A 13,135-nucleotide genomic window follows, 5' to 3' on the forward strand; every position below is an offset into this window, starting at 1 on the left:
GTAGTTAACTAACATTAACTAATGGAACCTTATTCTAAAGTGTTACCGAAAATCCTATCGTAAGTGTCTTGACTGTGAGTGTTAATGCATTTAAGAAAAATAGCATTCAAATGATCATTTTGCCACAGTTTTTGCTTGAACATGTTAGACATATCTAATCATTTCTGTAATACATTTTAATTTAAATTTTGCAACTTATAAAGCGTTAAAATTAGTATTCATTTTACATATTAAAACTGGTGTATGAAATGGCAAATGAAAATTATGTAATTTAATTTTCATTTTCATTTTGCACCAAACGTTGCACAAATGTATTGGCAAATGTAAATACAGAAATGCATTGTCATTTTACATATTGCGTTGCGATTTTGCATATTACATCCCAAATTGAATATTGCTACCCATATGCTTCCATAGAAAACCGTAGCCTTAGCCTGGGGTTTGGTTTGAAAGCTCTCCAGCATCAGTTGTGTGAGTGTTTTCTAGCTCACCTTGCCAACAAGCAGGACCGATGCCCTGCAAACAGAGCAGTGAGTGTGTTTCCATTGCTTTTTGTGTCTAAAGAAGTGGCCTTCAGCAGGCACACGGTTTTCTTTGCATCTCTTGTAGTGTATTTCCAGCAGAGAGATGCACAAACACCATTCTGTGCATGTTCAGTTTCAGTAAAAAAAAAAAAAAAAAATCCTCATTTTTAGTGTTTATTTATACTTTATACTCTGCAGTAGACAGACATTTTTTCTTTTCTATTAATATATTTGGACTTTTTTTTTTTTACAGTTTGTTTTAGAAGTAAAAATATTTGTTATAAAAATAATGAATTTTAATAAAAATCAGCAAGTTACATAATTGACAATGAAAAACAAAAACAAAGAATGTTATATATTATATTATATTATATTTTCATTGTAAATCGACTTTTGACATCTATTGGGCTCTTCCATCCACATTTTCATTTAGTGTAAATGTAAGTTACTGTTAGACTGGAAATGTATTTTCTCAACCCTGAAATACATTTTAAAATATACTTTGGTAAATGAAGGTTGAAACTAAATATATTTAAAAAAAAGCTGTATGGGTCAGAGTCAAATATAATGCAATTAATATATAAAATATAAAACACACCGTTGAGGACTGGAGCTGAAACTAAAAGTCAAATCTACTGTGACTCGAGTCTCATTTACGCTCTTCACTGAGTCGAATATGATGGCCTCAGCTCGTTCTGTCAGGCCTCTACAGGCACAAATAATGATCGCAAGCAATCGGACTTCAATTCACCAGTGGAAAATCTGAAATTATACACAGTTTTATAGTATTATTTCAACACGACCAGTTTTAATAGAAGCGTTTGTTTGGGGACTGCAGCCTGAGAGAGCGGAGCTAGGCATGAAGTAATGCGGAAGGGTAAGGACATACACAGCGTGATCATGCAAAGCGAGGGAGGATGAGAGAAGAGCGAGGGGGGAAGGAGGTAAAAGAGGAGTCGAGGAGCCATCCAGAGGCAGCGGGGAGATGTCAGAAGTGTCGCTCTCGCGGGACGCATTTGACAGCTATGTGAAGTCAGGCAGCCCGCAGCTGAAAGTAGCTCCGCTCACCCTGGAGGAAGCCGAGCACAGAACAAACACTCGGCATGCCACTTATGAGCTTTTGTCTCACTTTACACAACAAAACACTACAGTTTTACACTCAATTGTGTGCACAATAATGCAGCCTGGCCCTGGGTTTGTATGTGCCCATCAATACAAAACAATAATTCTTGTACAATACATTTAATACAAATGATAACAAATCATCAAAAAGTAAATATGCTCAAATTACACCTTTTTAAAATAAATATGTATTTTTAACATTATACAGTACGTTTCAAATCAATAATTGATTTCTTAATACTGAGTTATTTGAAAGCCTCATTATAAACAAGTAAAGAAGAACTGTAAATCCCTTATGATAATAATAAATAAATAAATAAAAAATCAGAATTCTACACTTTTACCTAGAATTAGAGTAGCACTCTAACATTAACATGCAATAGGAACATCCCATAATCTCATTATGCACATTCGTGATCCTTGCTGTAAAGTGTGAACTACTTGTTTGTATGCATGTTATTACTGTTATATAACTGTAAAAGACTTTATTTAAAATGTGAATTTTTATTTTTTTGTTTTGTTTTGCATTACATAACAGTTGTAACACATTCATCAACCAAAACCACAAACACTCACATTAAAAATAAATGTGTGAGAACAGAAGAACAGCATTTTCTGAAAATCTTTGGCAATAATGAGAAATCCTTCATTGCTGTTTTTGTTTTTACATTGGATGCTTTGTCTCTTGACAAACAGTTTAGTTATCTACTGTAAAGTAAAAATCCCATTCATTGCCTCCATAGAGAATTTGAGTTTTGGTAATAAACATTTAGTAATACGTAAAATGTAGCATACTGTATATAAACCATGAAAATGGAAATTTCGACTGGTTTTGTTGCTTATTATGATGTGAAACAGCTTTTTGAAAAGAGGGGTTTTATCTTGATTTTGTTCGTTGGGAAACGGTTGGATTGTAGAAAGTGTTGTTGATTGTTTCAAGGATTGACTTTATTGGACAGCCCTTGCTCACACGTCATCCTGTTCGTGATGCACAGCGATAAATCATTTATAATAACCACTGTAATATTACATTTAAACATGAATGGTCAGTTTTGAATCATCTAATGGATTAAGGAACATTAACAAATACAAAGTTAAACTCTAGTCTAGCCATTCTCCAAATCATGTCCATCTCTTTCTCTCTATATTATCACTCATTCATGCTCATATGCAGGATCTCAAACCCACAGATTGACGTCCAGATCGTTTTATCTGTGTAAGTTGAATTAGAAGACACAGATTCTCATTGACCCTAATAAAGCTTGCATGGGAGCAGTGAACATCAAATTTGGGTCTAAATCCCAAATCCACACGGTGGCATGAAGGCAAAAGTTGTTTATCCCTCGTAAGAAATTCAAATGAAGACCAAAACTTTTACCACAGAGACACAACCTGGCGTGTGTGTGTGTGTGTGTGTGTGCGCGCGTTCACGACCAGCCACCCTTAACATATGGGTCTCTGAAAACAAACAACATGTTTGAAGTACTCCTGAGAGAATAAGTGCATGCTCACACACACACACACACACACACACACACAGCTCTATGGCTTAATTAAAGCACACAGACGCACTATGTGTTTTAAGTGCCATTTCAAAGATTTTATGTGACTGAAATAAGGCTACGCATAAATAACAAGTCTGCATGAATATTAATAATGTCAATATAATTAGCACTGTTGACTAATAGAGACAGTGTTTCCAGATGTTCCCGTGCTTGTTTATGTCCCTAAAGTGGCTCTAAATAAAGCTCATCATTATTCCTCACTGTTCACTATGAGTCAAAACACTGACCGTTACCCATCCTGCCAAACCCTGGATGCTTCTAGCTGGACGGGGAATCAAAGCTGCATTACATTCGCAGAGAGTTTTGAGAGAAAGAGTTGTGTTCAGGTGGGATTGCTTCTCCCATGATGTGAAGCACTGGAAACATTTGGGTTTTCCAGCATCTCGATTCACTCATTCGTAACAATACTTCTTTCACATGCTGCCAAACTGTAAAATCTGAGCTCGGAAAACAGAACATGTGTCTTTCCTGATTTGAACGGAGTAAGATTACGGAAAAAAAATAACCAGAGAGAACTTCCTCAGTGTCCTCGTGAGTGTTTTACCATAAAACTAGAATATGAACTGTAGAAATACTACTGTATAAATGTTGGCTAATTGTTTTCTTACTGTACTTGATCCATTAGAAACAGGAGTAGAAACTGAATTTGAGTTTCAGACATTATGGTATTCAAAAAGATTTAATTTGCTTTCTACACAAGTATTTTTTCTTGTATTTTACTATACGTGCAATGCCGGGGAAAAAAAGACACATTGTCATAACTACTTTCCACATTTTTTAATAATAGTAAAGTCAACCATGAAATAAGATTCATGGGAATTATGCAATGAACTAAAATATACATTTTTTTTCTTCCATCAAGGATATTTTAAGTTAATGAAAAGTGACAGTAAAGATATAAAAAAAGTATATATATATATATATATATATATATATATATATATACACAATTTTTTTAATATCTTTACTGATATATATATATATATATATATATATATATTGCTGTTCTTTTAAACTGTGTTTATCAGAGGATCCTGAAAACATACCTTTCCACAATATGTAAAGCAGATTTTCATAACATATCAATATTACACGATATTAATATTTTTACTGTATTTTTAATAGAGCAAATGCAGCCTTGGTGAGCAGAAGATATATTTTTAAAAGCATTAAAAGCTATTTCATGTCAAGGCTTACATTTGTCTACAGAACTAATTTCAGGAAATGAAACAGGGCTGTGTGTCAAAAGGTTCTGAGATGCAAACTGGCAGTGCGTTCGGAAAGATGTGTGTTTAATGCATGTGTTGTGTGTCGTTGCAGTATTCGTGCAGGCCTGTAAACTGCAGCAGCACATCTTCACCGCACACGGACAGGAGGACAAGATCTACGACTGCTCACGGTGCCCGCTCAAGTTCTTCTTCCAAACCGAGCTTCAGGTGAGATGAACTGAGAATGAGGATGCCATGCTGAGGTCACATGACCATCACAACCTTCTGCTTGGCACAACAAATAAATCAAGGGGAAGAAATTAGACTGTAAATATATTGGACGTGTTTGCAATGGCTTTAAGCAAAAAACTCGACTTTGCATTATTGATGTTAATCGTATTCAGTATGATGCCCATTTCCAATGTCAGAAATTTCTTTCAAAATCATTAAAAATAGTAATGTTTCCAAACGTTTGGTCTGTAGTGTATGTAGTTAGTGAGTGAGTTGTTACGTTTAGTCATGTGGTAGGATTAAGGGATCTAAAATATGCTCGTGCAGAATAAGGCATTAATATGTGCTTTACAATTACTAATAAACAGCTTATATGCTAGTAATATGCATGCTAATAAGCAACTAGCTAATAGTGAAAATTGGTCCCCAAATTAAAGTGTAAACATTTTATTTAAGGGTTTACATCTGTGCATGTTCAACTGTCATCACATCATTGTGCTACAACTTTAGAGTAATTAGTCACATGGAATTTACTGCTCTGTTGATTGTCTCCAAAAATGACAGTGAAAATGTCTACTTCATTTATCAGCTAAGCACGAGTAGTTGAGCAACTGCACTGCATTTTCCAGATTTTAGACTTCTTTAACTGAGAGCTGTGATTTTCTCATGTTCATTTTAAATCTGTCTCCTCGTTGTACAGTCGCTTTTACCCTCAGTGTTTGTCACCCTTGCTCAGCATTCATTTTTCATTTTCTTTCATTGTAAGAATAAAAATACCGTAACTGTTTCTGTAATAGCTATACAATGTGTCTAACCTTTGAAGACTTCACTAACTTCACTTTGAAGAAAGCAAGAATGAAACTAACTAAAAAACAGCTAAAGATGTAATAAGCTTTAAATGATACTAATATTCTGCCATGTGCTTGTATATATTTGTAAATAAACAAAATAAAAAAGACAAAGAAAAAAATTTGCACATTTATATTTACATCATGTTAGTGGAAGTTTAGACATTTTTGTGAAATTTAATGAACGTGCTTATAGTTTTCAAATAAGGTTCAGGGATCACTTTTTTATGAACTAGTTGCTTATTAGCATGCACATGTTTGGCATACTGGCTGTTTATTAGCACTTACACAGCACATATTAATGCCTGATTCTGGATCCCTCATACCTACCCCAAACATAACTACTACTACCACTACCTCACTTCCTATCAATACTCACCAAATTAGGAGTTTATTAAGAGAAAACTGCATAACCTTTCAAAGGCCAACGCATTAACCTCTGACTAATGCATGACAGCAACAACATGAAAAAGTACATTTGTTTCCCCTGAATGTTTTTACCAGCATTCACAGCAGACAACACAACTAACCCAGTTTTCTAACCATAGTTTTCTATCACTCAGACTTTTGACGTTAAATCTAAAGTTCACACTGAAGCACAGCAAGAAAAATAAACAAAGCTTTTGACTTCAGGTTTAAGATTGCTTAGATGTTTTAAAGTATGATTCGTACACAAAAGTGTAATGAAAGCACGGATATTACCCATGAGTGACTCACGGATGCAGGCAGATCAGATACAGACAGCAGCAAAGCGCAGCGTCCTGCGAGAGTTTGCGTGTGTGTGTGTGTGTGTGTGTGTGTGTTTGTTCCTGCCTCTGGCTGGGTCTGAAGTGTGTATGCAAACACCTCGTCTTGAGACGCTGACAGACCCTCGCTGCAGTCTCTGCACATCACTGCTGGGAGACACACAATACAAACAAACACTTTTGATCTGTGACACACTTCTGCTTCCTGTAAACTTCCTCTGAACTTTTTACAAGCCACTCTGCTAATGTGAAATAAAATTTGCTTTGCTTCAGTGTTGTCAGGAGAATGTTTCATTTAAAGTCATTTAGCAGATTACTATTATTATGGCATTACTGGGGAGAGTCAATCTTGGTCAAACTGTAAATATTCTTCCAGTGGGACCAGTGTTGGCAAAGTTACTTCGGAAATGTAATTGATTATTTCAAGTTGCCCTATTTAAAATTTAATAAGTAGTGTAACTATTTTAAGTACTTTAATAAAGTAATGTAACTGATTACATTTGATGACATTTTTAATTGCTTTTATAAATTTCTAATGAATGTTTTCAGTTGTTAATCAACTCTCAGACAGGTCTAAAGCTTTCAGTGACATCTGATGTAATTGGCAGACAGAGACCCAATCAAAAGCAACAGAATAGCATCGCTTTACTAAACGGCCTTTAAAAGGCAGGAGGCATTGTGCACCTAAAATCCATCCATCCAGTCAACCATCCATCCATCAAATCCATAAAAGAGCTGTAATCGGGCCTTAAACGTAAGGCACGACAGGACCCGAGCCCGACAGGTTTCGGCCCGAACCCGACAAGTACATTTTGATAGACAGCCTTTTAAAAGCCCGAACCCATTTACAGCCCGATATTATTCAAATGGGCGCACACACACAGCTCTTTTTCCTTGTGTCAAGAATAAGTAATTTATACATGTTTTAACATAATTTATTCATAACTAATGTAGACTAGGCCACTTGGAAGTTGGAATAAAGAAAATAAAATAATTCCTCTGTAACATCGTAACATTGCAACACTCTAACATAGGCTCATTTAGCCTATAAATAGACCAACGCACCAATAAAAACAAGTCTTTTTAAAAATTAAATTAAGATAAATTTTAAATTAAGATTGGTATTTGAGAATAACGAAGTTAAGATAAAGGCTCCGCCGGATTTGCTTCGGCACTAGCAGCTGGTATTTAATAAAAGAATAATGCCAACATTAGCGTAAATAATCTGTCCAGATTATGCATTTAAGACTCAATGAATATTTAGTTATCATTTAAAACACCTTTACTCACAGAGATTAGGCTAAACCTACGTGTTTTTGAGGAGGAAAATGATTAAATCAGATGTGGCTTCAGTGCGTTCTTGCACTCACTGATTGTACGCCGTATTCACTCATTATTTTCATTATAAATATGGTCAAAACTTTTCTACACCTCAGACTTTGCTTTAGTTCCTGGTGCAACCAAAACTTAATCGCCAGAGGCCCGTCGGGTCTCATCGGGTTTGGGCAAAGATCTTCAGCTCTAATCCATCCATCCATCCATCCATCTATTTTCTGGCACTCTTCTCTGCAGAAAAGGCCAACAGTGCTGATTTTTCATGGTCAAATCATTCAGTCTGATCTGTAAATACGGTATCCTTAAAAAGAAAAGTGTTAATTAGACTAATTTAATCACAACTGTATCCGGCTGCCTTGTTAACATTTGTTAATTAAGCCAAGTATTCACAATGGTTTCATTAGGCTACCTAGCAATTGCTGTTACTATAATTCAGTACAGGCCACAAAGAACCACATCTACAGTCAATTATAAGCAAAAATCCAGAGTGACGACTTAATCCGGCATTACAAAGACATTCAGGTAGAACTGACAAACTTGGCAACACACTTGGAAATCTGAAGATGTCAGCTTTGGATGTATATAGTTTGAGCACAAGGAAGGAGCTCTGAGGAATAGATGAGATCTCTCTGGGAGGAGATTAGGGCTTGGAGCTGGTGAGCAGAATTATCTTCCTGTTTTAATGCACACAAAATCCACCAGAGCGGTATTTGAGACTAAGCGTATTCCCTCATACATCGTGCTCTGTAAATAAATTGAGACTTTTTGCAGAGATCTCGCGAGTGAGGGAAACCTTTGCAGTGTAAATTGAATATTAATAATAATTATAAAATGTATATCATTTGGTAGCAAAACAAAGTGTTGCACATTTTTGGTGCAAAGATCAGTATGTTTATTTGCTACTGCTTTTTATCACTTAATTAGAAGCACCACATTACTAAATTGTGTCTTCTGTTATACAGGCTACCGAACAGCCATTTTTCTACAGTATTGAAAATCAAAACAAAGCTCTGTAAACACACTTTTACAACACTATAAGTGTGTCCCATTGGGTAATGAAAAGTTTTACATGCACTTGTGGTCTTCACGCTCATTTGAACACTTGGGCCAAATACAAGAAATACATAATGTAACTTGACAAGTGGCAAGTGCAAAGACCCATTGTTCATTTAGTCACTACTGACCCGGGATTGGATTTTGAGACTATGATGATGCTGGACATGCACATCCAGGCCTCTTAGATGAGCCATAGGTATTGCATTTGTCTCAGCTACTCAATAATCTGTCCTCAAACCCAGTCGGGCCGCTGTCTTACGGTGCTTTTACATCTTGCAGTTCTAGTAACTAGCCAGCAGGGTCATTCCTAGATAACCGATTTCTCCCTTGGGCAGTTTTCCCGGTTGCATTTAAACCGGCAGCAGGAACTCTGAAGCGGTTGACAGTGATGTCTTTATTCACGGCATTTATAAACATCAACAACCGGTGAATGGAGAATGCTGATCGGAGCTGTTTTTGTTGTGTCGTTGGTTTCATTATAACAGAGATATTATGTAAACGCACACTTTCACAATCGAAAGGGCATGAAAATCTGACTTAATCTCCTATGACAACTCTGATTTAGTTTCCCAAAATGGAATTCCTAGAACAAAATTAGTTCCTGTAGTGGAACACGCATAAAGCATGAACTACTGCCAATTGTCCTAGAAACTATGAAAAGGTTCCTCCAGTGTGGAAGCACCTTTATAATCACCCCCGGCAGTGTGCATAGACTGGTGATACTGACTTGGGATCAATTTACTCACCAGGTGGATTAGATTCTTTTTTACAGTACATCCTCAGTGGAATTCCTATTTAGGAATTTCCTTTGGAATCCTTAATTAGTGGAGAAAAGACACGTCTCTCTGTCAATGTTCTCTTGTGTGGCTTTGTAGAGAAGAACTGCTTCAGGGTATCTTGTGACATAAGCATACCAGTAATTGGAAATTAGGGCACTTATTGGCATGAGTAACGGAATGAGTCTGAACTGGAGGAGGATGAAAGTGGACTGTCAGTTTAGTCGGTTTTCCTGTCATTTGGGATTTGATGGAGTGGATGATGGCCATACAAGGCATGGTTTTGGGAAGTTAAGCTGGCAAAAGGCATCTCAGGAACCACACTTCAATGGTTTGAGTCTTACCTATCAGATAGGTCCTTCAAAGTATCTTGGAGAGATGAGGTGTCCAACTCACAACATCTAACTACTGGGGTGCCTCAGGGCTCAGTTCTTGGACCACTTCTTTGTCGAAGGCTCTATTGGGAAGATGCCCTCAGGCTGTTGCCCCTCTGATGTGGTCTTCTGTGGGAAGATTGGGATCCTCTTTCCAGCATGTATTGCCTCTACAAACAACCAGCTCCAACCTGGGAATGTTGGATTGACCAGAAAGCAGAACTGGGAAGTAGAGACAGGTCTACACATTTTCCTCTCTAATAACCACATAATGAATTCCAGTGATGTCCTGCTCAACTCCTAAGGCTCTTGCTGTTCCTTAAATGTACTTTTTCTTGATGAAGGATATTGCCTTCAGGTGCTCCCGACTTGTTTCTCCGTTGTGCTGATTACGCTTAACAGAGGCTAGAAAAATATATTACGGTCAAATTCAAACATCTTGGTTAAACCACTGTTGCATTTCTTTGTTCTCTCTGCGCAGTGTGAACACATTCTCATCTGTGCAGAATTAAGAAACTGCTGCAGTGTTGATTAACTTGCATTGTGTTTTGTTTTTCAGAACCACAGTGTGAGTCTACACAACAGCTAACAACAGAACAACCTGGAAGAGAATCAAGACCCCATCATGACCCAATAAATATATGAACATTGCATTTTTCTGTTTCACACAGTCAAGCAATTATAAAGAAATGAAGGCAGGGGGTAAAAATGTTTGACATTCAGTGTTTCAACAACCTATTTGTAAGTAATATCCTTCATGTTTTGCTTTTACTTTTCTTGTAAAGAGTCTTGAACTTTTACTGTTAGAAAATAAATGTGTTTGAAGATTACAAAAGAAACCAGATTGAACAGATATGAGAAAGTATTTGGGCTCAAGATGATATCAGGAAAACTGAGCCATCATCAACAGCCCAGTCTGCCTCATGTAATCAGAACATCAAGCTTTTGAATGAAATATGAATTAGGATATGTTGAAATTATGCAAAACCAATGATCTTCTGTTATCCTGAGGTAATTTCTCACAGTTAGGGAAACTGCTGTCTGTCCACGTTAACTTGTATATTTCTGTTTTTGATGTTTAATGCTTGCTAAAATCTGGATGTGTCTGGAATGTTTCTTTCTATATGAAAGAGGGCGAGGACATTTATTCTCTGTTGTCTCCATTTGTCTCATTGGGTTTTGCTTACACAAATGCTGTCAGGAGCATGTCACGGCTGACTGATGTGTAACGCTCTACTCTTACTGTATAACGTTGTATCTAATATGTAAAATATACACCAGTTTTACATGAAATTAAATTGACATGCACTTTTGCAACACTCAATATACTTTTATGGATGTTTTTATTTTGAGCTGACACTACAGACTTGATAAGTGGCAACTGGACAATTGGAAATTAGACTTTTATTATATGTCATGTCAATAAAAAAAATGGTTCTATAAAAATATTAAATTAGGTCCGATTTGTTGGACCTTTTTTGTGTTCTCATGTGATGAAAACATTAAAATTGTATGAATATATGGATTTTCTGTGCTTTTCCAAAAACGTTTCATTACTGTGTTTCTATGTGTTTGTGTTTTCTTTTTCCAAACATCAGCAGAAGAATGGCATATTTGACTTTACACAGTAATCTTAAGGAAAAAACTATATATATATGGGGATCGAAAGTTTGGGCACCCCAGGTAAAAGTTTTTATTAATGTGCATAAAGACACCAAGAAAAGATGGAAAAATCTCCAAAAGGCATCAAATGACAGATTAGACATCCTTATACTAGGTCAAAAAAAGTTAGATTTTATTTCCATCATTTACACTTTCAAAATAACAGGAAACAAAAAAATGGTGTCTGCAAAAGTTTGGGCAGCCTGCAGAGTTAATTATTCATGCTGGCCTGGAGAACAGGTAACTTTAGGAATTCAAAATCCACATCTCTTCCACATCTCCCAGTGTCCATTAACATGCTTAAGAAAATCAAGTTTTGGAGATATACACAGGTACGAATCTGTGCTTTACTGGCATGAATGTGAGGATGTGTTCTCAGAAACCTCTAAGTATGAAGACTCTCCCAATCATGGAATCAAAACATTGCAAGCTCTGCTATGTCCTGCTGGTCTTTCTATTAATATATACAGGTGCATCTCAATAAATTACAATGCCGTGTAAAAGTACCACGAGAACTGCCCAAATAGCCCCTCATGTTGAGAAGCTTGAAGTGTGAGGCAAGCTCAAATTTATAAAGGGAGCATCACTTGAGGCAGCAAATACAAGAAGATTTCCGTAACCGCCACCTCCATTTCCCGCTCGATGCGTCAGCAATAAGGGATATCCAAGAGACCAGTGAGCCCCTCAGGGTGACCTGGCCGGACATCCATGAAATTTCTTGCAGTGCCGTGCCGTGCCATGCCTGATGATCAAGAATGCTCCCGCAGAAACCTGTGACCTTGGTCGCCTGATACTGGAAATAGCCAGGATCAGGGCTATCATACCGGCTGGACATAATGCTGACGAGTGTTTAGTCAACACTGAAATTGAGCACTGCAAAGAAAACTTACAGAGTATTAGTACACACATAACCACCAGCAATTTGATACATACATAAGTATATATAGAATGGGTTTCATTCTCACCCAACCTGGTTCCTGCGCTGGAGCCCCGCTCAAGTGGCACTTCCTTTTAGTCTGGTCCATCAATAAGGTGGTTACTAAAGTATGAACATAGAACCATCCAAAACCTTATAGGTGCAGCATAGGAAACTGTTATGCAAGAAGTTCCCACCCAACCTCGGTCAGGTGGAGAGCTGGTGCTTACAGGGGAATTAGGAAGGGGAGGATAAGGGCAGATGTCAAAACCCCCAAAGGGAACGAGTAGATACCTAAGCATCACTCTCATTCGGATGAGAACGCTGCCTCGTCTGGATCACATCCCTTACGTCTTGCCTTACCTCCCCGTGACCCACGATTCCCCTTACCCCTGCCCGCAGGTGGGGGAGGAGACACTAGCCTTCTGTGCCCATCTGTAGTGACGTCAGAGGCAGTCTCGGGCCAACTTTTTAATGTTTTTTCGATGTATACTTCAGACACGGGTCCTGATCGGGCGAAGTTCACAGGATTTTGTCCACAGAATGATAAGAGCACGTCTTAACATATCATTTTATTATTTCACACACAGTATTTTAAGTTGTGGGAATTGTTCCCAGTGAATACACACACACTAATAAAATGTGTTCCTTAATTGCATTGAAAATGCTTTGCACCTGCAAAATGAATAAATGTAAATGGTTTGATTCTTGATATTATTGGACAATGTACCTGGCATCAATGAAATTGCTTTCTGTCTGCACTTTTCTTGTC

At 37.2% G+C, this 13,135-nt stretch overlaps 1 protein-coding gene across 3 annotated transcripts in view; it reads left to right on the forward strand.

The window, feature by feature from the left end:
- LOC113046148 (zinc finger protein 521) overlaps window positions 1-11,306 on the forward strand; it is a 75,950-nt gene extending 64,644 nt beyond the window's left edge. For all 3 annotated transcript variants that reach the window (XM_026207049.1, XM_026207052.1, XM_026207053.1), the window contains 2 exons: window positions 4,532-4,647; window positions 10,345-11,306. In XM_026207049.1, coding sequence (XP_026062834.1) covers window positions 4,532-4,647; window positions 10,345-10,374 — 146 coding nt within the window. In that variant the 3' untranslated portion in view covers window positions 10,375-11,306. The remainder of the gene's footprint in view (window positions 1-4,531; window positions 4,648-10,344) is intronic.
- Window positions 11,307-13,135: the final 1,829 nt, after the last annotated feature.

This window comes from Carassius auratus, chromosome 27, assembly GCF_003368295.1.
Source record: "Carassius auratus strain Wakin chromosome 27, ASM336829v1, whole genome shotgun sequence".
Taxonomy (NCBI): Eukaryota; Metazoa; Chordata; class Actinopteri; order Cypriniformes; family Cyprinidae; genus Carassius; species Carassius auratus.